This window comes from Candoia aspera, chromosome 4 (genome assembly GCF_035149785.1).
Source record: "Candoia aspera isolate rCanAsp1 chromosome 4, rCanAsp1.hap2, whole genome shotgun sequence".
In the NCBI taxonomy this organism is placed as follows: domain Eukaryota; kingdom Metazoa; phylum Chordata; class Lepidosauria; order Squamata; family Boidae; genus Candoia; species Candoia aspera.
In genome coordinates, this window is record NC_086156.1 from 75,744,255 (window position 1) to 75,768,649 (window position 24,395).

At 41.5% G+C, this 24,395-nt stretch overlaps 2 protein-coding genes across 2 annotated transcripts in view; one reads left to right on the forward strand and one right to left on the reverse strand.

Moving 5' to 3' along the window:
* Nucleotides 1-107: 107 nt before the first annotated feature.
* The window catches only part of MED1 (mediator complex subunit 1), a 249,068-nt gene continuing 224,780 nt past the window's right edge, over nt 108-24,395 (reverse strand). Inside the window, exon 18 of the transcript XR_010067799.1 lies at nt 108-120. The gene's annotated coding sequence lies outside the window, so the exon portion shown is untranslated. The remainder of the gene's footprint in view (nt 121-24,395) is intronic.
* Nucleotides 4,572-9,445, forward strand: RPL19 (ribosomal protein L19). Its single transcript, XM_063300627.1, has 6 exons — nt 4,572-4,678; nt 6,440-6,546; nt 7,301-7,423; nt 7,675-7,795; nt 8,225-8,335; nt 9,261-9,445. The coding sequence occupies exons 1-6, from the start codon at nt 4,674-4,676 to the stop codon at nt 9,382-9,384; spliced, it is 591 nt and encodes a 196-aa protein (XP_063156697.1). The 5' UTR covers nt 4,572-4,673; the 3' UTR covers nt 9,385-9,445.

Here is a 24,395-nt window from a genome sequence, read left to right on the forward strand (position 1 = left end):
CTGCCTTCATCAAAATGAAGCAAACAGTGTTGCACTGTTGTGCTGCAATCTCCACCCCTTTTGGACATGCATGTGACACCACCACACAGAGCTTTTATCAGAATAACCTGTTTAACACCCCTGAGGATAGTGCTGGTCCTAACAATTAAGGTATTTGACCAGAAGCAGGGAGACCCAGATTCAAGGTCCCCTCAGTCATGGAAGCTTCCTGGAGTGAATAAAGAAACAAACCTCTAAATAAAGAAACAAACCTCTAAATAAATATGCACTGCCGGGTGCTGTCCGTTTCTTCTTGAAAACTAAGGCAGCAATATTGGTCCACCACCCTGTGAGAGCACAAAAGAAGCCTTGCCAACCAGCTCTCAGTAGATCAAAACAACTCAGCAGTCTGGTTCACTTATAAGTCATAATAAGGTGAGTTTAGGCTTGGCCTAGCACATTTGGGTGAACCAGGCCTTGCAGTGTGTATACCATAGTTTATGGTTTACTAAGAAAGTGAAGCCAACCATAATGTAAACTATGGTTAAAAATCATGGCTCATTACAAAGTGTGTACCTAACCAATGTCTTTGCATGTTAAGGCAAGCATCTAGCCCAGATACAAGATTTTTTGCAAGCACATCTGGCACTTTAAAATTTTTTTGAGATGGATAAACTCAAGCTCCTAAAAATCCAAGACCTCAAGTTATGCAAAAAAAGCTCTCCTGGTTGTGGGGAGGGGCTAGCTGTCCTGCCAACAAAGGAAGGGGAAAATTTCTGTTGGGATTTATTGGGAAGTTGCCTGGGGCTCTGTAATCCTTGTCATATCTGCTCCTGTTGGCAATAATGGAGAATGAATGAGTGTGGGACTTCCTTTAATAAATATTTATCTCCTAGCTTTATCTAAGGTTTCAATCACTCTCCAGGGAAGACAGCTCACCCTTGTTGAATACGTGTGTGCCAGCTTTGACTCTGGAATTGTATGGAGTGGTTGTTTACAGAGAAAAAAATTCAGCCTATTCTAAGACATCTGCTTCCAGATGTTATTTCTTTTCACTGGTTCCATCACCAGCAGCCCAAGTCTCCCCAGGGACTAGATAACAAGTTGCAGCAAAAAAAAAAATGTGAAGGCTGAAAGAGCAAACAAAGGTGAGGGGATTTGCCACTTAGAACGAGGCAGGTAAATGACAGAAACCAGAGGCTTTGAAAGATCAGAGTGGAAAAACAGAGGACATGCTTAACCCAGAGTTCAAGCATATTGTCCTGTGCTGTTGAAAAAGCCAAGCTGTAATAGAAATTCTGGAGTTTATGCAGTATTGTTATTCCTACAAATTGCTTCTGTGGATCCTTAGGGAATTCCTCCCATATCTGAAAACCATCCTTTGCTGATAGAAACTGATAAATTGGTCATAGCCTTTTGATTTAAAAGAGGGATGGCAACTGCTGCTCTACATGGGACCCCAATCCTTCCTTTTTCTTCTGAACCCTCTGGAGCCTCCTAAGCCTGCACTGCTGAAATGTTGTAGCAAGCTGTTCAGTAATGATGGCACAATTTCTTGTTGATTTTTGAGGGAAAATGAAATAACTTATCTTTTATCATTGGCTTATTTTAAGTATAATGTGTTAAAATCCCCCTAGGGGAAAGAGGAGAACAGCCCAAAAATTAAGTCCCTACTGTTGGTGCCATAATACCATAGCTCACATGGATGTGGATGTATCACTTCCTTTAAAAAAACCTTATTCACCTGGCATAATGGGCAGTTGTGATATATTTAATTGAATTTTAAATTATTAAAGGTAAGTGCCATATTTATTTCTTGACCAACTCCAATTTCAATAAAATAATTAATTTTAGTCAGGGAGATATCACACAAATTAATTTATAATTTTTGGGGGTTACAGTCCAGTAAAGTTTGAGAACCTCTGATTTAAACTGCTGTTAGCTAATGGTTTAAAATGGGTATGGAACAACTCCAATATCCAATAGAGCATCTGTGAATCAATTTTCAACATTGTGAGCCATTCTACTTTAACCGATGTTTGCAATCTGTTTCAAATCCCCAAGGGGAGGGGGAATCAGTATAAATTGTTCACACATCAAAAATACATTTTCCTATACAAATAAGCACATGCTTCACGAACTGTCTCCAGTTTAAATAGAAATATTAGTTGACTAGATAAAAGTGAAAAAAAGATCAGCACAATGATTTTCTTTTATGATGGCATGTTCAGTTCACATAAACGCCCCAAATTAATAGCAATGTAGTCAACAGAAGAATATCAGCATTCTGAAAAAGAAAATCACAAAAACAAGGGTCAGACTATGTACCATTAGTGTGGTTTGCTCACGTAGCATGGTAATCTATTTTTAGCTTTGATTTAACAAGTTGTACAAATTCATCCACTGTGTATTTCAGAAACCATGATTAAAAAACTATGATTTAGGGTGATTTGTTGACATGTCAAGCTAAAATATGGTTGGCTAAGTAGGGTCAGACACGACTCCGTGCTTGCACAGGGGACCTTTCACCCCTTACAATGTGTGGCTCAGTGTGCTATAAGTCCCAGGAAAATTGTTAGTTTATGGTTTAGTGTATTTACACACACTAAACAGTAACAGATGTTTAAATTTATATTAAAACAAACAAAATATCTATAGAAGTATTTATACTCAACTCTAATTTTAATTTTAAATTGTTTTATATATCCTCCTAGAAACTCATCATAAGGTACAGGGTTTTCCCCTTTCATTTTCTTAATATTTAATTCAGGGATGTCTGATTTGGGTTTAGCTGTTTATATGAACATAGCAATTGGGCTTTTATTTATTAAATAAAGCTTGGTTTAATACAATGCATGACCCAGTGAGTGAAGTCCCTGGTTGAGTTCACACTGAAAGCGAAAATGTATTTTCCTTATCACTTAGCATGTCTGTGACTTATGCAGGTTAATAAAATATGGTTAAGCAAAGCAATTTAGTGTTTTGTGTGAACACATGCCATGTGAAGAACGCAATGAACTAACCGTAAGGGCTGAGTTTGCAAAATGGGGCTAAACTGGTTCAATGTGTCATGTGAATGCAACCAATATAAGTACATTCAAAACCTCATTGTTGTCTTTAAGACGAAAATAGAACCACTAACAGCTCAGGATCACGTTAATCTTGCTGTCCTGCTCTGAGAAAATGTTCAACCTACTAACTCCACAGTTTTATTCACGGCTAAACTCTCACCTTCCTTCTTACTGGTCAGCGAAAATAATCCCAACGAAATACAGTATTTTCCGAAGCATGTTACAACTTGCAAGATATCGCGCAGGCGCACTCTTTGAAGTTGAATCCGGGCAAGTTTTGCGCGATCACGGATTCAGCATGCTGTACTAAAACGCAGGTTTACTAAGCATAAACTTCAGGAGGCCAACTTCCGCGTTCGTGGGATCCATTTTCCGCCCCCCTCTAGGCTATCAGCTTTAGAAAAGTAACTTTCAAACTTCGTTGAGCATCCAGCTGTCTCGAAGTATCATCCTTATCTCTTCCCCTCAAACTAGCATGCAACTGGCTGTACTTGTTAGGGATGATGCAGTTTATAGTCCAGCATATCCGGAAAGCAACAGGATCGGGAGATTGGATATGATAAAACGAAGAAGCCCAAGGTTTGGACGGAGTACAGTACTGTAGCTGTGATAGGCCGTTTTGAATTTCGCTTTTAACAATAGATAGCAAAGAAATGGCGGATTTTCTACCTTTTTTGAATACAGGTTTCCTTTGGATGAACAGGCAGTTTTGGAAAAGTTTGATCTCGACAAAGGCATGAGAGCATATATTCATCAGTGAGACAAAAAGTTTGCAAGCAACTAGCGTTAGGCCTGGACTTGGAGCGAGCCTCTTAAACAACGATTCTAGTAGGGATATTTTGAATGGAGAATGAGGAGGAATTCGACCCAATTCTCCAGCCCGTCTTCTGATGAGAGAGAGTCACGAATGGTATCGCAGGTCTGTCTCTCCTATTTTCTTCAGCCGCAATACCCCCCACCCCCCCAAATAAGATGTGGGGAAACTGTTGGCATTTGTAGAGCAAGTTTCCAACCGATTTAGACATTTTAAAAAGCCTCTTATGCAAAATAAAACAATTCAGAAAAACACGAAATCTCTTTACTGTTTACTAAGGCGACCTCCGAAAATGAGGGGAAAAGGCGGAGGTCGCTAAGTGGCTAATAACGGCTACGAGGAAATTCTAGATTGCTCTTTTTTTTTAAAGGCGGTAATTTAAAATGCATATCCCTATGGTTGTAGCAAATTACTATCTGTACGAGTAGCACGTCAAATGTAAGAATGCGCAAAGCAGTTCGCGCACACTCATGGAACAAACGCAACATTTCTGCCCCGAACTGCTCACCCAGCGATAACATACCAAGAGGTGTGCGCAAGCGCCGTGAGACTTTGGATCATACCATTTACCCCTCATTGGAGGGAAGGGTATATTTTTGTTTACCCGTAATGTCACCTGTCTTCCTCGATACATGCTTTAAAGTCAGACTTAAGGGTGTAATATAAAATAAATGCCAATTAATAAAAAGTGAGGAAGGCAAGGCGATGGTGGGGTTGGGGTGGAGGCGAGTGGTGCAGCCCATTGCGTGCGGTGGGTTGGCCCTCCGCCACTTCCCTTCTTTCCTTTCATTGCCGTCGGCGTTGCCGCCATGAGGTGAGGAGTTTGTTATGGAGGGGCTTGAGGGCCTAGGGCGAGCCTTAAGGAGTGAGACTTGAGGGCCACGATTGGCGAAGTGGTCCGAAAGGCAAGCGGTTGGAGCGAAAGGGTCTTGTGGGGAACGGAGGCGCGAAGGGCTGCGGCTAGGCGGCCGAGGAGTGCGGCCTAGAGGCCTGTGAAGCGGGGAAGAGCCCGGCGACGAAAACGTGACTCGTGGCTCTTGAAAATCGGGAGCCTTCGGGACCTCCTACCAAGCGTCCCTTTCTCGTAAGGGAGAACAGCCGACAGGGAGAGACTGCGAGGCGCCTGGAAGGCTTTGCAGGAGGAAGGGGGGAGGATCGGTAGCAGGCATCGGTGGCCTCATGGGGTTTGGCGCCGTCTATTTCTAAAATAAAAGTTATTTTTCTCGCTCCACAGTACCCGGCTGCAGTCTTTTGCGTGTTTCTTTACAAGTAACTTCCATTCATTTAATTGAGTCTTAAGAATAAGACTGTAGAGACATTGTGGAGTTTAACGAATATGCTATAATATGTGGTTCTCAAGTAGACGAACACTTGTCACGTTGCTATATTTTCAAACCATTTAGTCACAGATCATAATTTTGTTCACTATTTTCAGGTGACTCTTGGCTGTGCTTCTTCAGAGTAAAAGCGAGGAGCCAGATGATTCCTCTCAAAAAACTTCTTTGTCCAGAGAGGGTTTTTTCTAATAGCTATGTAAAAAAGCCCAACATAAATAAATATATTAAAATAAATAGATAAACTGGATACATTATTTAGTGGGGTTAAATAATGATCTACTTCTTGAGTATGTTATTTGTATGTGCAGAATACTGTTTTCACATCAGGGCCATTCACTGCAGTATATCCTTTCCCAGTAATCTGAAGTTGTGCAAACACTTTTCTATATCTTGAAGTCTTAGTTTGTGGACTATAAATCTACACTTGCAGTAACAGAGACATCTGAAAGTGAATTCCTGGTTTGAAGAAAAAATTATGCATAGATCAAAGTGTATATGACACAGTGATTCATACCACAATTCTGAAAGGTAGATTTTCATCATTATATGGACAGTTCTTAGTTGAAGGATGCCTGATGAAATAAACGTATTAAGATTATAAATCTAGAATAATACTGCTTCTTAAAACTATCTCCACCTTTCCACAAATAGCCAAGTTCTTATTCCATAAATCATCTGAGTAAAATTATCCAAAAGTTGTAATGTATCTTTGGCTAATTTGATACCCTTCATTTTGTCTTGGATAATGGGAATTGTATGCCAATATGTTGGGGTGATTCTTGCAAAGGAAACAAGTGAGCAACAGTTTTTTTAGGACAATCTCAGTTTAAATAGCTGTTGTGTTTTTCATGTTAATGGGTTTTTTTACCTTGAAATTCCTCCCCTTCACAATTGTCACCATAACTGTAAAGCAGATGTTAGATGGTAGAATTTCATGAAATGGAATCTCTGTTTAATAAAAGTGCCCTGTAAGCAGGGTTCGTCAGAAAAAAAATATGTCAAATCTTTATGTGTTTACATTTAAAAGAGTTAAAATCTCAAGCATGTCTACATACTGATCGTCACAGGTCCAGATTATTAAACTAGCATGTAGGCTTTATCTAAGATTCCTACATAGATATTATCTATTCAAAATCAGTAGTAATTAGGTACTTAGAATTCCCATGTTATATCTTCACATCGGGGTTTTTTTCCTGGATGACATTTCTAACTTAAACGTAGTGGTTTTTTTCCCTCAGTATGTTAAGGCTGCAGAAGAGGCTGGCCTCCAGCGTCTTGCGTTGTGGCAAGAAAAAGGTGTGGTTGGATCCCAATGAGACCAATGAAATTGCTAATGCCAACTCTCGTAAGTGATCATTTGCCATGAACATGAGGCATATGTTGTAGCACTTAGAGGTGTGCTTTTTTCAACATTTTAAGGTTGAATCATTCCAGCTGCAGAATTGCCAGTTCAGGCTCTCTTCTCAGTGGAAGTATTGTGGTCCCAAAATGGGCTGTTCCAATGTTGTTGGAAGTAATCAGAATGAATCGCTTCTACTTCTACTTTGCAGTCAAAATGGTGTGTTTTGAGGTTGGATACCTACTAGCAAGATCCAAACAACTTGTTCCAATATTGGAACACATTTGGTGAGGTTGCAGTGATTTGTTCTGACCTCGGAATGGCTGTTTTGGGGTCAGAATATTTCAAGATTGAAATATTTTGTACACCTCAAATAATGCCTGCTTATGTTAATAGCATTTCCTATCGTGACATACTTAAGGATATGTATGGTTTAAAACAGCAAGTACCTACTCAGATTTCACTTTTATAAGCATGCACGCATAAACAAACAAACTTGCCAGCACTGTGCTTGAACAATAGAACCATCTCATTTTTTAGCTAATTTGTATTAGACTAAAAAGTAGGTGAGTTTATGAGACAAGCAATTTGAAGGGCCATTCAATTGTATGTTTTAACTTGATTTGGAAACTGAGAATTTAGAGCAGAATATAAGCATACTTGCATATATTTATGTGAAGTTAGAAAATTCTTCACATGATGTCTACAGATTTGCTCTTAGCAGTACCATCTGTTGGTAATTGATTTTCTGCCATTCCAGGCCAGCAGATCAGAAAACTGATAAAAGATGGCCTGATTATCCGCAAGCCCGTGACTGTTCACTCAAGAGCTCGGTGCAGGAAAAACACCTTGGCTCGCCGAAAGGGCAGGCACATGGGCATTGGTAAGTACTGTTTTCCCTCACTATTAAATGTATCAGATTGTAGAGGAAGTTTGTTTATTTACAGATACTTGTATGCTGCCAACTCAGCCTACAATTCTGAAATAATAAAAAATGTCAGTAAAACCAGTTTTATATAGACTTCTGTCATAATAAGGCACAAAAATGCTTTAAGGTTATGGAGAAGTGCAGATACCCTTTAAATATTGAGAGTTGATTGATCTTGTTTAACATCCACCTCCTTTGCTCTCCAGGAAAGAGAAAGGGTACAGCTAATGCCCGTATGCCAGAAAAGGTTACTTGGATGAGAAGGATGAGAATTTTGAGGCGTCTTCTACGTAGATACAGGGAGTCCAAGAAGATTGATCGGCATATGTAAGTCTATGAAACAAGCGTGCTTACACAGCTCTTGCCGTTTAAAAATTTTCTGGCTTTATCTTTGTGTAGTGACATTGTCTGCTAATGTCCAGGATTACCTATTTACTTATGGGCCTATTCTTTCCCACTGCAACAGAACATTATAGAGAAGGCTTCTTAGCAGTGTTGATTACCACATAAAGTCAATTTCTTAAAGGTTTGGTGAGCAGGCTGCCAGATTCTGCAACGTATGTTGCCTAGAGCCTATGAGAGTTCACAACTTCTGCTGCACACCAAATTGGGGAAAGCATATCAAGAGAATATAAGGTCCAAGTGCCAAGGCAGAACTCACTGAGTATGTCTGGGCAGATATTTCTTTATATAAGGTAGCATTTGTTCCTCAGTATTCTACAAAAGCATACTCAATTCTTTCTCTCTGCCTTTAAGGTACCATAGCTTGTACTTGAAGGTGAAAGGTAATGTGTTCAAGAACAAGCGGATCCTGATGGAGCACATCCATAAGCTGAAGGCAGATAAGGCTCGCAAGAAGCTTCTGGCGTAAGTATCTTACTAAATCATTAGGCAGAGTTGCTTACTCAGTAATGCTTAGATATGTCTCTCTCCTGTTCTTCTTTTCATATGAAGAACCACACATGGCATGACAGTATTACAGTTTTGAATGTAACACTGGTAAGAAGGTGTTGCGCATTAAGAAACTGAAAAGTGGAAAACAGATACTGGAAAATAAGGTTTGGTGTGTAGATTTTCTGCCTTGGGAAGTGTGATCCAAAAGAATCTGGTTGGTTTCAGCATTCAAAGATGCAACACTTCATTAAAAGAAGTACGAGTAGCCTATGTGCAAATTCACCAAAAAAAACACAGTGCAAATTCCAATTATTTTTTTAAACATGGGAGAGTCAAGCGAGAATAGTGGTTAGAAAGACTTCTTGATATGATTGCTTGGTTGTTTATGTACTTCCACTGTGGAATTGATGAAATTAAATCACATTAGTGCATCCAGGTTAATTTGCAGTGGTTAGTCAAAATTAGGTATCTAGGGTTTTTGAACCAACAGGAAAATTCCCCTTTCCAACAACAGGGAAGCAGTCCTTAAATAAACATCCTGCCTTTTTTTCCATTTGGGGGGGAGTTAGCTAAATTTTCCCCCAAAGTTTGTATCAGTCTGTATATATGAGACAGAAATAAATCTTTAGGGTGCTCCTCATAAATAGTAAGATAGCTAGATTTTTGTTGAGGAAGAAGAAAAGCCATTGCCACCTCGTTGAAAAGATAAGAATGCTCCTTCTATGAAAAAAATTAGAATTTAATCTGGGAAGGGAAGGGAAGGGAAGCATGGCTGTTAAATGATGATATTGGGGAAATACCTGGCCCAGTTCAGATACAGATAATCACTGGATACATCAAAGATATTGAAATGAATGTTTTATTACTACACTATCATGAGCATTCCTTTGTTCTTCAGTGACCAGGCTGAAGCCCGCAGGTCTAAGACCAAGGAGGCCCGTAAGCGCCGGGAAGAACGTCTCCAAGCGAAAAAGGAGGAAATTATCAAAACCTTATCTAAGGAGGAAGAAACTAAGAAATAATTTCTGCCTTTCTGTGTACATAGTGCTCAAAGGGTCTCTAATAAACCTCTTCAACAATTCACCAGTGACCGATACTTTTTTCTATGTAGGAGGAGGTGAACTTAGAATAAGCTAGGTTTTACTTTCTTGAATAACAGGTCTTAGCTAAACCTTTCTCTTAAAGAATGTTCTGGTTCAAGCCTCTATAATACAACTACTCAATTGATTTTAAACGGATGCTGTAATATGCTCACTGTTGTGTTTCCTTAACTAATTTTTGGTATTTCTTAACTTTTATAAGGGGTCTCAACCATGAACACTTAAATATTCTAAGACAAAGGCAGAAAACCTGTGGCCATTTCAAACAGTAACTGAGGTACAACTCACAAGGTGGTAATTGTGGGGGAAAAACAGGTATTTTATTGTGCGTTGACATTTTTTTAATGCGTGTGTGCGCCTTCAAGTCAATGTTGGCTCTTGGCAACTTCCTGGACAAGTCCTTGTAGTTTTCTTTGGAAGTGATGTGCCATTGCCTTCTTCCTAGGGTTGAGAGAAGTGGCTGGCCCAAGTTCACCCAGTTGGCTTTATGCCTAAGGCATGACTAGAATTCACAGTCTCTCACTTTCTAACCTGGTGCCTTCACCACCACTGGCTTTCAGTAGTTGCTTAGACATAAAAACATACAAATAAAAATACTAAATTTTTAGGCCTCCATATTGAGAAATGTGTGTGGAAAAATGTGTCATGGGGTGAACTAGACTGGGGACAGAATGGAGTATGTGCAACAACCTCATTTAGATTGACAAAAGCAGAAGCTGAATTTAATAATTTAATTCTGTCTAGGCATGAAGCTCACTAGCTGTGCCTACCACTATGGTGTCCTTAGTGGAATACAGCAGCAATAATGAATGAAAGGTAAACTAGTGGGAAAAAGAATGAAATAATCAACGCACCTTCATTTCCAGAAATTTAAGGACATATTTCTAGACACATGTTAATTTTCTAACAGGAAATGCATAAATTTGTTCAGATATGCCAGCAGTGACTAGCAGGAGTGCAAATAATAAGCCAATCAATTTTAATCAATTGGATTATACATTTTAATTCCTAGGCACGGATTTCAAAGGTATACTCCAAGTTTTGCTTTAGGTTTGGATCTAAAAGTTTGTGCTTCTTACAGTGTTAGTTTTTGAGCTAATTTTACAGGTCTTAAAAATAATTTTGGGGTTCACAGGAGTCAAACTCCAGGATAGTTATGTACACGTCTTAGTTGACAGTCTGCTGACCTTCCTCCCCTCAATTACATGCATTACTTAAAGTCAACATGGGGGCAAATAATAAACTGACATGTACCTAATTAATCCCAGTGTAGGCTGAAGTTCAACATGTTTGGCCTGAATTAGTAATTTGTTAAGTAGACTACATTTCAGTGTATTGCACCACATTTTTTAAATTACCCATATTCCACATAGAGAAATCTAAACATAAGGAATGACAGGCCTGCAGTAATCCACAATATGGTATCAAAGTCAAGTCCTTAAAAAGCCAGCCAGTAATATAGCAAACCAGGTGTAACTTCAAGTAACAAAATGAATGCTAGTTTGACATCACGCTACTCCAGACCTTTTTAAACTACAGAATCCTGAAGCTCCTTTACCGGGGTCTTTCAATAAACACGTACAACTGACATTCTTCAAGAGGCTTTTCCACAGTATGCCCACACAACAAAGCCTTGGGTAGCTCTTACACTCTGCCCATGCAGAGCAGTAATGACTTTTGACTTGTTTGGCCAATACTTTTTGTTTTTATTAAAATTGCTACTACTATATTGTTTCACTTTTAATCATATTTAGAATAGATTCACAGCAGGATCCAACTGATCTTGAAAAAGCTAAGTATAATTAATTCAGGTTTGTACTTGGATAGAAGACCACTAGGAAATAGGACTGTGGGCTTGTCTGTTCAAAAACCATCCCAGCAGAAAGCAATGACAAACTGCTTTCTTGTTACCAATAAAAGTACATTGACATGTTTGTGTAACCACCTTGAACTTGACTCAAAGGACTCTTAACTTAGAACTGAATTGAAAATAAATGGACTGAACTTATGATGTGTCTTCTCATTTGATATGGCTAAATATGGATCCAACGTATTCAGAACGAAGAACAATATACCACTGGATTAGATCAATATACCATTGGATTAGATTTATGTTCCATCAAGTTGGTGTAGACTCTTAGCAACCACATAGTTAGACCTTCCTCAGGATAAAATATATCAGTTGCACCATTATTAACTAATTTCCATATAATTTCTCATCTCATTTTTAAGTCAGTAAACCTATTCATTTACCTTATATTCAGCAGGTAAGAGCAAATCCCTTTTAAAGCACATGAAAAGTTTGATTTATCAGAAATCAGCCTACTGTTCTAAAATTGTCTATTTCTTGTTCAGTCCTAATTCCAATTCTCCCATTCCGACAAGGTCAAACAACCTAAATTAATTTACTCTGAACTGCTGTATCCTAGGAGGGTAATTTAATTGTATTTGTTGCTGTCACAGATGCTAAGTTCTGTCGCTGGCCGAAATTCTGGGACTTGCCATTCAAATCTGTCTGGCAGGTGACTGGGCTGCATCAGTTCTGGGGAGGGGGCAATTGTGACTGAGTGGTCTTCAGAACAAAATAATTTCTTGCACATGGAACACTGGATGTCTGGGGCAAGTGTTTTAGTGCAGGCCAGCGTTCCTTCTCCCTGATGTTTAATTTTCTGTGTGAAGTCTTGTTTTGCTACAGAGCAGCATTCTGGCAGGTGAGCCCCCTCACTTGCAGATGTTAATCTCAGCCCTAAGCTTTCCACCTCACTCGAAACTGGGTCCAAGTATGCCTCCTGCAGTATTACCCAGAATCGTTGGTAATGTTCCAGCCGACGTACAACAGTTCCACCGTCCAAATGTCTTTGCATGGGCCAGAGGATGGGAGGAAAAAGCCCTTTCTTGTCCTAGGAGAGGACTGGTTGTGAATATGGGAAATCTGAGCACTGGAGACGCTTGTAATCACTTGCATTTCCAGTTCCTCTGCATTCACTCTGAGATACAGAAGTTATGTGAAGAAAACACCATCTTGGGAGAACTGGCAGTTGTTTCCAGTCTGAAATAATTTCCTCTGGGTGCAAAAAATAAAAAAACTGAAAAGATTTAGGCAGGCATAGAGAGAGTGGTTGTGTGGGTGGGTGAGTAGACTTCGGTATTCCTTTCTTCTTCCTAACTCTGGTTTACTCTTTTATTTTAAATATATTTAAAACCACCTACAAATTTACTTAGTAGGTAGAATACATAGAGTCATTTAATAAAACAACTTCAGGATTTCTGGAAGAGTCTGCTTGTCTGGATCCATTTTTTTTTTAAAATCAGGCCTGGGCTTGGCACTGAAACTACTCAAGCTGCTTCAGCTGGAAGAATATGCAGCCCTTGTCATTTCCCAGGCCTTTTCAGAAGTCTCTTGTAAAACTAAGTTGGACACTGATTTATGATGACCTTATTTCTACTTGGGTGACAAATTGTAGAAAGTAAAGTGTGGCCACAATTAATACAATTGTGCTAATTGGGCCTGCTGTGGTGTTCCATCTTCTAGGCGTATCTTATCTCTCTCCCTCTCTCTCTTCAATCTACACCAGTGTTTCTTAACCTGAGCAGCTTTAAGATGGGTGGACTTTATTTATTTATTTATTTATTTAATCTGATTTATCCCCGCCCATCTCTTCCCGTCAGGGGACTCTGGGCGGTTTACAACAATCAATTAAAACCATCACCATAAATACAGAGAGTAAAATACAGTAATAAATAACATAAATAGAGGTAAAAATAAAGAATCCAAGTGGCGAAGAATCTAAAACAGTCCAAGTGTGGGAGGAGTGGTCTATAGCAGCCATCCCCATGTAGATCTATTCCCCTCTCCACCCCAAGCGAGCCGGCAGAACCAGGTCTTCAGACTCCTCTGAAAGGCCAGGAGCAATGGGGCCAATCTCACCTCCGGGGGCAGCATGTTCCACAGGGCGGGAGCTACTGCGGAGAAGACCCGCTTCCTGGACCCCGCCAGGTGAAATTCTCTTACAGACGGGGTACGCAGCATGACCTCTCTGCACAATCGGGTGGGATGGGCTGATGTAATGGGGAAGAGGTGGTCCCTCAGGTAACCTGGCCCCATGCCATGTAGGGCTTTAAAGGTGATAACCAACACCTTGAATTGGACCCGGAAGGAAACTGGTACCCAATTCAGCTTGCACAGCAGCGGTGTTACATGTGCCCTTCTGGGGGCACCAAAAACAGCTCACGCAGCTGCATTCTGGACCAGCTGGAGCTTCCGGATACTTTTCAAGGGTAGCCCCACGTAGAGCGCATTGCAATAGTCTATATGAGAGATAACAAGGGTATGAGTGACTGTTCGAAGGGCCTCCTGGTCCAGGAAGGGGCGTAACTGGTGCATAGCACGTAGCTGCACAAAGGCTCTCCTGGCCACGGCTGTCACCTGCTCTTTGAGCAGGAGCCTTGAGTCCAGGAGGACCCCCAAGTTACGCACTGGGTCTGTCTGGGGCAGTGCAACCCCATCCAGAACCAGAGATGTTAATGTCCCGGATACAGAAGCACCATTAACCCACAGACACTCGGTCTTACCAGGGTTCAGTTGAAGCCTGTTGTTCCCCATCCAGGCCCCCACAGCCCCCAGACGCTCAGAGAGGGTAGTCACGGCATCACTTACTTCACCTGGGATGGAGATATACAATTGAGCATCATCAGCATACTGATGATACCTCATCCCATGGTGACGGATGATCTCGCCCAGCGGTTTCATGTAGATGTTAAAAAGGAGAGGGGAGAGTACTGATCCCTGTGGCACCCCATAAAGAAGGGGCCGTGGGGCCGATCTCTCCTCCCCTATCAACACCGACTGGGATCGGCCCTGGAGGAAGGAGGTGAACCAGCGTAAGACCACGGCACCCACCCCCAACTCCCTGAGCTGCCCCAAAAGGATACCATGGTCGATGGTATCGAAGGCCGCTGAGAGATCAAGGAGAGCGAGGATGGATGCACTGCCTCCATCCCGCTCCCGCCAGAGATCATCCATAAGTGCGACCAATGCCGTTTCCGTCCCATAACCGGGCCTGAAACCTGACTGAAAGGGGTCTAGATAATCTGTTTCCTCCAGGACCCTCTGGAGCTGCAAAGCCACCACTTTCTCCACCACCTTCCCCAAAAAGGGGAGGTGGGAGACTGGATGAAAATTGTCCAGAACAGTAGGGTCCAGCGATGGCTTCTTGAGGAGGGGGTGTATCGCCTCTTAAAGGTTGCTGGAAACACCCTCTCTCCCAAGGATGTATTAACCATTGCATGGACCCAACCGCATGTCACCTCCCAGCCTGCTTTTACTAGCCAGGAGGGGCACGGGTCTAGATGGCATGTGGTGGCATTTACTATCTGTAGGATCCTGTCCACTTCCTCAGGTCCAACAGGATCAAACTGCTCCCAGATAACTGGGTAAGCCTGTTCCCCTGGTATCTCTCCAGACCACGCCTCACACCTGGAGTCCAACTTGGAGTGGATCCGAGCGATTTTGTCCTGCAGATGCTCAGCAAATTCCTCTGTATGGCCCTGTAGGTGGGTCACTGAACCCACCTTCCCCAAAAAGGATCAAGTGACCTTAAATAGGGCCGTTGGGCAGCATTCTGCAGACGCAATAAGAGCGGAGAAATATTGACATTTCACCACTTTTATCACCACAAGGTAGGCCTTAATGGCGGCTTTTACCTGTGTTTGGTCAAATTCAGTCTTTGTCTTCCTCCAGCAGCGCTCTAGGCATCTCTTAACCCTCTTCAGAACCCTCAACTCCTCCGTAAACCACAGGGAGTGCTGGGTTCGATGAGACAAGAGACGCCGAACAGGCGCAATCCTGTCCAAGGCCCTGGCTGCCTCCCTATTCCAGGCTGCAGCTAGGGCCTCTGCTGGACCATGCAGCAGATCACCGGGTATAACCCCCAGCTCCCTCTGAAACCCTACCAGGTCCATCAGTCGCCAGGGGTAGACCAATCGAATGGGTCCTGCCTCCCTGTGGAGGGGGGTGGCATAAGAGAATCTCAGGGCCACCAGAGTATGGTCTGACCATGACAATGGGGACAGATCTAACTCTCCCCTCAGATCACATTGCCACTGCTCTGACAAGAAAACCAAGTCTGGGGTGTGACCACTGTCTCGAGTCGGATCCTGAATTATCTGGGACAGGCCCATGGCTGCCATGGTAGGCATGAACTCCCGAGCTGCCTCCGAGGCACACCCCAAGGATGTCAAGTTGAAGTCTCCCAGAACCATAAGCCTGGGGAACTCCACCGCCAGCCCCGAGACGGCCTCAAGCAGCTCAGGCAGGGAGGTTGCCACACAGCAGTGAGGTTGGTACAGCAGCAACACTCCCAACTGTTCTCGGGAACCCAACTTGAAGAACAGGGTGTCACAGCCAGCCACTTGTGGAGCAGGGCCCCTGAAGGCCACAAGAGACTCTCAGATGACAACAGCCACCCCTCCTCCCCTGCCCTGGGATCTCGGCTGGTGCCATACCATAAACCCAGCTGGGCACATTTCTGAAATGGGCACCCCACCTTCAGCGCCCATCCAGGTCTCGGTAATACATGCCAGGTCTGCCCCCTCCTAAGTGATCAAGTCACATATGAGGGGGGCCTTGTTATTAGCTGACCTGACATTAAAAAGCAGCAGCCGGAAACCAGGGCCCCTATGGATTTGCTGACCAGGGCCTGGGTCTGAGCGCAGAGGGCTGGAACACGCCACTGGTAGCAAACACCAGGGGCGTCTTCCCCGAAGATGGCCCACCCTCCAGCTCCCACCATAATATCCCCTACCCATCACCACCTCAATAATGAGACCCGCCCTACAGCCCCCAGTGACTCCTGATCCATTAGCCCCCACTCCTGGACCTCAGGAGTCTCTGGCTCTAAGTAGGGCTCCCTCCTTCCATTCATACATCCTTATTTACAGTCAATCTCCCACAGGGCAATGGTAGGCCCTCCGGCGCACCAGCTTCCGCTCTCGGTGCCGTCAAAGCCCAACCATCACCCCTCCATTCACTATGCCCCCCCTTGAACTCTCTCACTGCTCAACAGGGGGCACTCATTCATTCTTCACCCACCCCGTCTCTCATTCAGGGGGTGAGTGCCCTTTTACACAAACACACTCCCAGACTCCCCCTCTCGTCTCACCCTGGGGGAGAGCCTCTCATTCACTCTGGAGGGCCCGCACAGCTTCCAGCCGCCTCAGGGGTGGTTGGGGGGGATGGGTAACTTTTTTTTTTTTTAACTCCCAGAATTCTTTAGCCAGCCTGGGAAGTTGAAGTCCACACATCTTAAAGTTGCTGAGGTTGAGAAACACTGATCTACACACATCCACAAGCTCTCAAGCTCTCTATTTCATAAACAGAAGAAAAATATAATTAAATCCAAGTCAAGCAAACATGAATAAATAATCAGGATTTCCAAGAAGTAGACATAATCTCAAACTCTTTGATAGAATTCATAAATCTATGACAAAACTATTAATAAGGCAAACTTTGCTACCAAAACAATTGCAAATAGTCATACAGATCAGCTATAGTATATTGTAAAATCACAATACGCACATCAACATACTGGCTTCCTATCCTACTTACGGGATTCCCAGATCTGTCTGATTGACCCTGTTCAGTCAAGATGCTGGATTCGAGAGGCATTTGGATAAAAGGACATGGGTTATTGTCAGATATATAATCGACATTTATATTAGTATTTCAGCATCTATATGGAACTGCTGTAAGGTCATCTGGGGATTTAGAGTGAGGGTTCACCAATATGAAGATACATAACTCTGAGTTATCTTTATATTTGATTCGGGCAAAGTGACATATATGCTGAAGCGGCATCTGGGTTTAATAGTGGACTGGGTGAAAGAGATTAAATTGAAGTTCCTTCTGATAAAAGATATGATTGGATGGTTCTGAAAATGGTTCTGAAAATCAGATGGTTCTGATTGCACTTCTTGATCTAGCTTTGTCCACAGAAACTAGTAGTCCTTATGGCATGAAATGTTTTATCATTTTTGGTTAATGTGTCATCTATGTTCCTTGCCATGGGTATCCATGATGTGGTAGTCTTGAAATCTGGAGGACTGCCTTTGAAAACAATTTCCTTTGAAGACAATTTCCACTGATTTTATATATACATAAAACCTCTCAATCTTGCAGATATTTAATAATAGCTCCCCAGAATTAATGAAGGAATTACGCCTCCTAATAACGAGGCAGTTCTCTCCTTCTGTTTTATATTTGTATGTCTCTTCTTTAATTTTCCTTCCCCAGTTATTTTTCCATCTCACTTTTATTATTTTTTCCATCTCAGCAGTCAACACTGTATGGCTGTTTAACAAGTTCTGCCCTTTGCTGCTAACATTTTTTTAAATAAAAGAAATTAATATTTCTACAAAATTCTGCTGATTTCTTCCTCTAGAACAAGGATGCTGCTATTCTGGCTACAGTACATGAACAGGGCTACCATATTAGGACTTCTAAAATCTGAACAACCACTAGATGGCAGCAAAGAGATACAAAAACCCAACCTTTTCTGCAATGTCATGGTTGCCTGGATTATTGCAGCTCAGTTTTGGAAGATTTACAGCAATTAACAATACTAAAGAAACCAAATCACAATGAGAATTTTAATAATATCAACTTTAATAATGTAAACAAAGCCCAACTTGGGCTCCTTGAGATGACCTGAACTATATCAACTAGCACATTCAAGCAACCCAAATGAAAGGAACAAAATAAACATAGAAAAGTGATTATTAGTATACAGTGTTACCCTGTATTGCTTATTGAAAAATATGACTCGGTAAGTACACTTAGGAAGATGGATCTAAAGGCAGGAAATAAATATAACAAATAACATAAACAGACCACAGTTCTAAAGGGTATTTTTGTCAATATGGTGCTTTGGCTGTCATCATTGTTGTTCTTCTTTAAAAACAGGAGAGGGCAGTAGAAAACCACAATTCAGCCTTGTTAAAACTACAGTATTAAAACTGCTGGATCCAAGTCTTTGAGTTACACAGGACTCTTCTCCAAGTGGAAGTTGCCCTAAGCAAATAAAATATTTCAGACTATTCAAAGATTGGCCGAATTGTTCTTCAGACAGAAGGTAAGAAATGAAAGGTATATTATGTATTTGATTACCTTGGCTACTACTACATCTCAACTGCTAATCCAAACACTGTTTTGTTTATGGTGAAAGAAGTTCACTTTCGCAGAAGTACAGAGCAATCCAGATGGACAGATAGATAGAATCCACTCTAGAAATGATTTATGAGAGTCCTGCAGGTGGTACCTATCAGAAGGATTAATCTACAACTCCATTAATCTCTAGACAGAAAGATATTTGAATATGTATCTAAGGATGTTGGACATTATTGTCCAACAGAGCTGCAGGGGTCCCGTTGGAGAAGACTTACATAGTCTTGTTCAGAATACCTCGTATGACTATCCCCTACAATATTCTTCCAAAAGATTGCGGTGAAAATAAGCCTGTGTAGATGCAGATATACCCAAACAAATCTTCTCTTGCCTTTCCTATTTCATGACTTATACATATGTGGGGCTATAATTCCTGTAATCTTAAACATGTCTGTTGGCCAACTGGCTCCTAGTATTTTGTTCACTTGCAATCCCTTCCTCCACTCCAGTTATCATATTTTATTTATTTAGATATTCCAAATAGCTTTGACTCACACTATTTTGTGTGTGTGTGTGTATGATTCAAGGACCTGAATAGACATCAAATCTTAATTTGCTTCTATATGATCATTTTTACTATATTTCTCTCCTTCTGAATAGCTGGCATTCTGGGCCCCAGAAAGATTGTCCAATGCTTTCTAGCATAAGGCCCCTCGGAAAATGATATTAACAAAAATTGGACTGCCAACATCTAACTCTCTGACCTGCCATCTGGAGCAGGACAAGCTATAGTACAAAATTGGGCAATTCAACCTTCTGAAGCATTCCTTCTGTTTCCTCCCAGCCACTACATGATGCAACAGGTAAGTTCCCACATATCCCATTCCTTGTTTTCTGCCCCACTTAAATAAGGCCAAGTGGGAGGAATAAAAGAAAAAGATGCTTCTCTTCCAGCAATAAAACTGTTTTCCTCTTCCCCTCTCCTTAAATCTCATTCCTGTGGAACTAAAAATCGACTTGCCACTGACAATTCAATGTGATTTCTTGTTTTCTGCATGGTCTCCTTTATTCCCCCAAGGAGGGAGTGGCTGATATGAACCAGAATAATTTGCATGACAAAAGGCAAAGAGAAGAATACTGTCACCTTGATTTGTTTCAGAACACTTATGATTAGCCTTAAAAACATCTTTGTATGGCTGTACAAAGAAGATGATTGCATGCCACAAAAGAATGTGATTTTTCTGAGACTTCAGAAGTAGTATAGGATTAGTATAGGATTTAGGCCTACTCAGTTTGGTTTGCACTTCAACTGTGAGCCATGGACAATGGTCCACAGATTATGGCAAGGAATTATGGGAACTGTAGTCTAAAACTTTCAGGGGGGCTATTAGGTTGTCTGTACTTGGTAAGGTAGACCATGATTATAGCTGGTTGTCTCTACTAAATGGTTTGATGTGTGCCTGGGTTGTAAAATAGCTATGGGGAAATCTTTGATGGCTGGGAGTTACTCTTTGGCCTTGTTTGCACAACTTGCTTCACTGTGACATAGGTGGGAGAAAATGTGCCATGTGAATTCTGAAATTCAGCTATTTGACCAAGTAATCTAAGGAGGTTAGTTTCAATCCCAGCTGCCTCTGGTCAACTAGCTCTCACCCTTGAGCAAATTACTTACTGGAGAATTGGCCATCCCTTCCCCCTTCCTCAATTAGTCAACATTCTAGGAAGGCCCTGTGAAAATGGGGTGTCCCTAGGCATCCTACCTTTGAAGCCATTGTAATTTTGCTTGCCCATGGAGAAAGTTGGCTAGGGAAGGAATCCCTGGGTCAGCTTTTTCACACAAACAAGACCTTCATAATTTGGGTGGAGTTCAGCACCTAGTGGATGTATAAAGTTAGTAAGGCTAAATCACACGCATGGCTGAGCTAGAGTTTTCCATTTTTTTCACCACTTCATCCTTCTGATGGTATGAACTATACTTGAGTTTCTATCTCTGCTCCATCAATCCCATAAAAAACCAGCTCACTATGGATACTGAAAACAGATGTTGGGATATCCTTGTAACAATATAAAATGCTATTCATTGGGCGAGGTCTTATGTCAGAAGACATTCCAAAAGACCTCTGGACATCTTATTCTCCCCCACCTGTGTTTCTGGACATACACTCGTGCTGAAGATTACATGCCCTGTCCTCCTCAGCACAGCAGCTTATCCCATCTTGAACTGATGCCATTTGAAGATTTTAGAAGAAGAGTGGTAGCTGATAGGACTGCGCTGCTTTCCAGATCCTTGATGCATTTCCACTCTGGGCAGTGATTTGGGCATCTGTATTTTGGTAAGCTGATGGCAATGTTTAAGTCTCCACAGGGGCAAGTGCTTGGACTAAAAACTGTCTGGGATCTGTGTACCCCGCCTAGCATAGACCCTTTAACAGTATGGGGGGTGGGGGCCCCTGTGAAGGTTGACCAAAGGGATGACCTCCCCAATCCCCCCAGTACACAAGGACTGGTCATTTTTGCATTTTTGTACCCATTACCAGATATCACTACCTAAAGGTTTTTGCCATAATATCTGAGCGTACATAGTTACATAGTTCTCTCTCTAGAGAGACTGATTGCTACTCTTACTCTTACCATTTAGGTTCTGTTACATTATGTAGTTCAAGCTTTTAATAAGCAATTTCACCATTTGTTATTGTTTGAGGTTATGCCGTTACTCCATCTGTGTGTGTCTTTCTAAGTTGGTTATTTTAATCTATGTGATTCTATTTAAACTTATTTTCACTGTGATTTTAAGACCTTAGGCAGGTTTGCATGAATGCAGCTGCCACCAATATTTATTTACATGAATATACTTTCAAACCACCCACTCGTGATTTATTTTCTAATAAGAATGAAATAAAGAGGAAATCTAAAAACAAAGATACAAGCCAAAGGTAACAGTTGTTCTGGCTAAATCATGACTGGCAGTGACCATGTCATATGAACAAACTCTAGATACTATAAAGGAAGAGTATAACTTGTGAAAAATCCTGGTTTGATCTATATAGATCATAGAAAATGTGTTGGCTCATTAGGAAAAAAAAAAATCAAAAGTCAGGCAATTAGGACCAATCAAAATCACTTCTTTCACATAGAAAATGAATCAGTAGGTTCAACATGTAATCTTTCAGATATTTTGGACGAGAGTTTTCATAATCCCTTGTGGTTGGTCTTATACTGCTTGAGGGTGATAGAAAGCACTCCAAAATAGCTAGAGGATTTCTGATTGCAGTGGTTGGTGCTGGAAAAAGTCAGCTGCTCTTTCGGGTATGTTTTTCTAGTAAGTTATGGTGGTTTAGTTAACAGCATTAGAAAGAGACACATTGAAATCTTTGCAGGGACAGAGCAGGTAATTAAGGCTCTGCCTTTTTTTGTGGGGGTAGGTTGTTTATTCCAAAATGTAGTAAGCCAGCCCGTGTGTGTGGAGGCCTTCCTGCTCATTCTGATTAATGAGATCCTTGCTACCTACAGTACCCTGAAGTCAGCTCTAAAACTTAGAGACTGCAACCTGATCACCTCAGTAATGTATGCATTGACCACCTCTTTGCTGGGTTACTGTAATGGACTCTGTACGGGGCTACACTTGAAAATGATCTGTAGAGTAGAGCTGGTACAGAACATTATGATCCAGTACTAAGTGGGCTAGAAAGACCGGCTCACATTATTGCTGCTCTATGAATATTGCACAAGCTGTTGTCAGCAGGCAAGGTTCAGGGTGCTGCTACTTACCTATGAAGTCCAAAATGGCTCTTGAGAGATCGCCTCATCCAGTACTGACAACACCCCATTCTAAAATCTGCTGGGGAAGATTGCTGATTGTCCCACCTGTGCAAGGAGTTGCTAAATTGTATTTGGTGGTGGACCTTCTCCGGAGTAGCACCATATCTTTGGAATAAACTTCCAATGGATTGGAGGCAGATTCCTCATTCTAGTTTTAGAAAACAGTCTCCAGCTGTCAAGTTTCAGAGGAAACTTGGGTGGTCTTACTAAATTCAGCTTTATTTACCTACTTATTAAAGAATTTTTATGAATACTTTAACGTTTTATGGTTATATTACTGCTTGACAAGCTGTTGTTATTTTAACTGTGATTTTTGTTGTCAGAAGCTGCTCTGAGCAATTTTGAGGTGGAAGGGAGATAAAGAAAAAGAAATAAAATAGGTAACATAAGAATAGTTGTGATCTCCCTTACGGGATTGTGAGGATGAAGATGATCAAGACTGTATAGCACTTCTCACTTGGAAAGATCAGCTGAAGCAATAAAGCGGAATACTCTTATAAATGAGGAGCAATTCAAGGTCACCCAAAGAGGTTGTCATGGAGCCAAACCTTTTAAAATTCTTTTCTGGTTCATGTCAGAGCCAGCTCTATCTACATCATAAACACAGGCTTTGCAGCCCTGAAAGGGAAGAGGTCCAGTCGTGTCATTAGACAATGTGTCCTTACAATACATCATCTGTCATTGGAGTTTGGTTGAGACAAAGGCAGGCGCTAGAGAAGAATGAACACAGGCTGGGAGCTGATGGACACAGATAATTAGGATGGAGGAGGTCTGAGAACAATTACTGTTATTGCAGAAGGAAAATGGAATATAATGGGGTGGAGTTAGAAACTAGGATGCTAAAAGTACTGGGTCCTCTTTGGAATTTATGATATATATGACAATGACAAAAAGGTTTAACACTGTAGTACAATGGTGAACAACCTTTTAATGTTAAGTTCTGAATTCTACATCTGGATGCTCAGGGTATCAGAGACCACTAACACCAGCTTGGGATGTGCAGGATTAGTGCCCAAGTAGGTGAAGCTAAAGCCAGTAGTAAGTAGTAAGCATGGTTCTATCTTCCATCCATTTCCCCTTTTCCCATGTTCTTTTTCTCTCTCCCCCATTTACTGTCTCATCAAAATTTCCCTCCGGTGTGTAGCTAGTCTTAAATTAAAAGGTTCCATACGTTCAGCTGAAGCTTCCTCTCACTAAACCTAATTTTGGGGAATTCTTTCCTCTTTCTTGGTCAGGATTGGTGGCAGCTGGGGAGAAGAGGATCAGCTTTACTTTTTCCAGTGGTCCTCTCTTTGAACTCCCCTCCTCTGGCAAATAGATTTAGAGAAAAGTTGTAAGATATATAGGAAATAAGGTTGGTGGTTATTGCAAATTATTCAGCGCAGAATACAAGAGGAGAATCATATGGATAGACCAGGAGGAGGAATTTCACAGTCTGTTATCCCAGGACAATACTCATAAACTCATTTAAGTGTAGAATTTGCCTTTATGTTGAAGGAATGAATCAGCTTCAAGTGACTGAGAAAGGGAAAAGACAAAGGGGCTATTGTATCTCCACTACAAAAGATGCATTTATATGGTTATGCCACAGGTATTTTGTTACTAAATTCATAATTTATTGTAAGATTTAAGAACATAAAATGCAATAATCTAATAATGATTTGTCCCATGTCCTAACTACTCTTTATACTACCCTAGATATCCCTGATAAGAGTTGCCAATCACCCAGTTTACTAATGTCAAATGTAAGACTGTTAGGAATAGTTCTGTTACCTGAAAAGCCAAGAGATTCTGTACTGTGACCTCATTAGCTGGTTTGTGTGTGAAATGTAAGCTAGTAACTGGGTAGGAACAGCCACAGCTGAGAATACCACAGTGCCTAGGCTAGCTTTCCACAATGCAGTGCCCTCCAGCTATGTTGGACTACAAGTCCCATCCTCCCTAATGCCTGTCT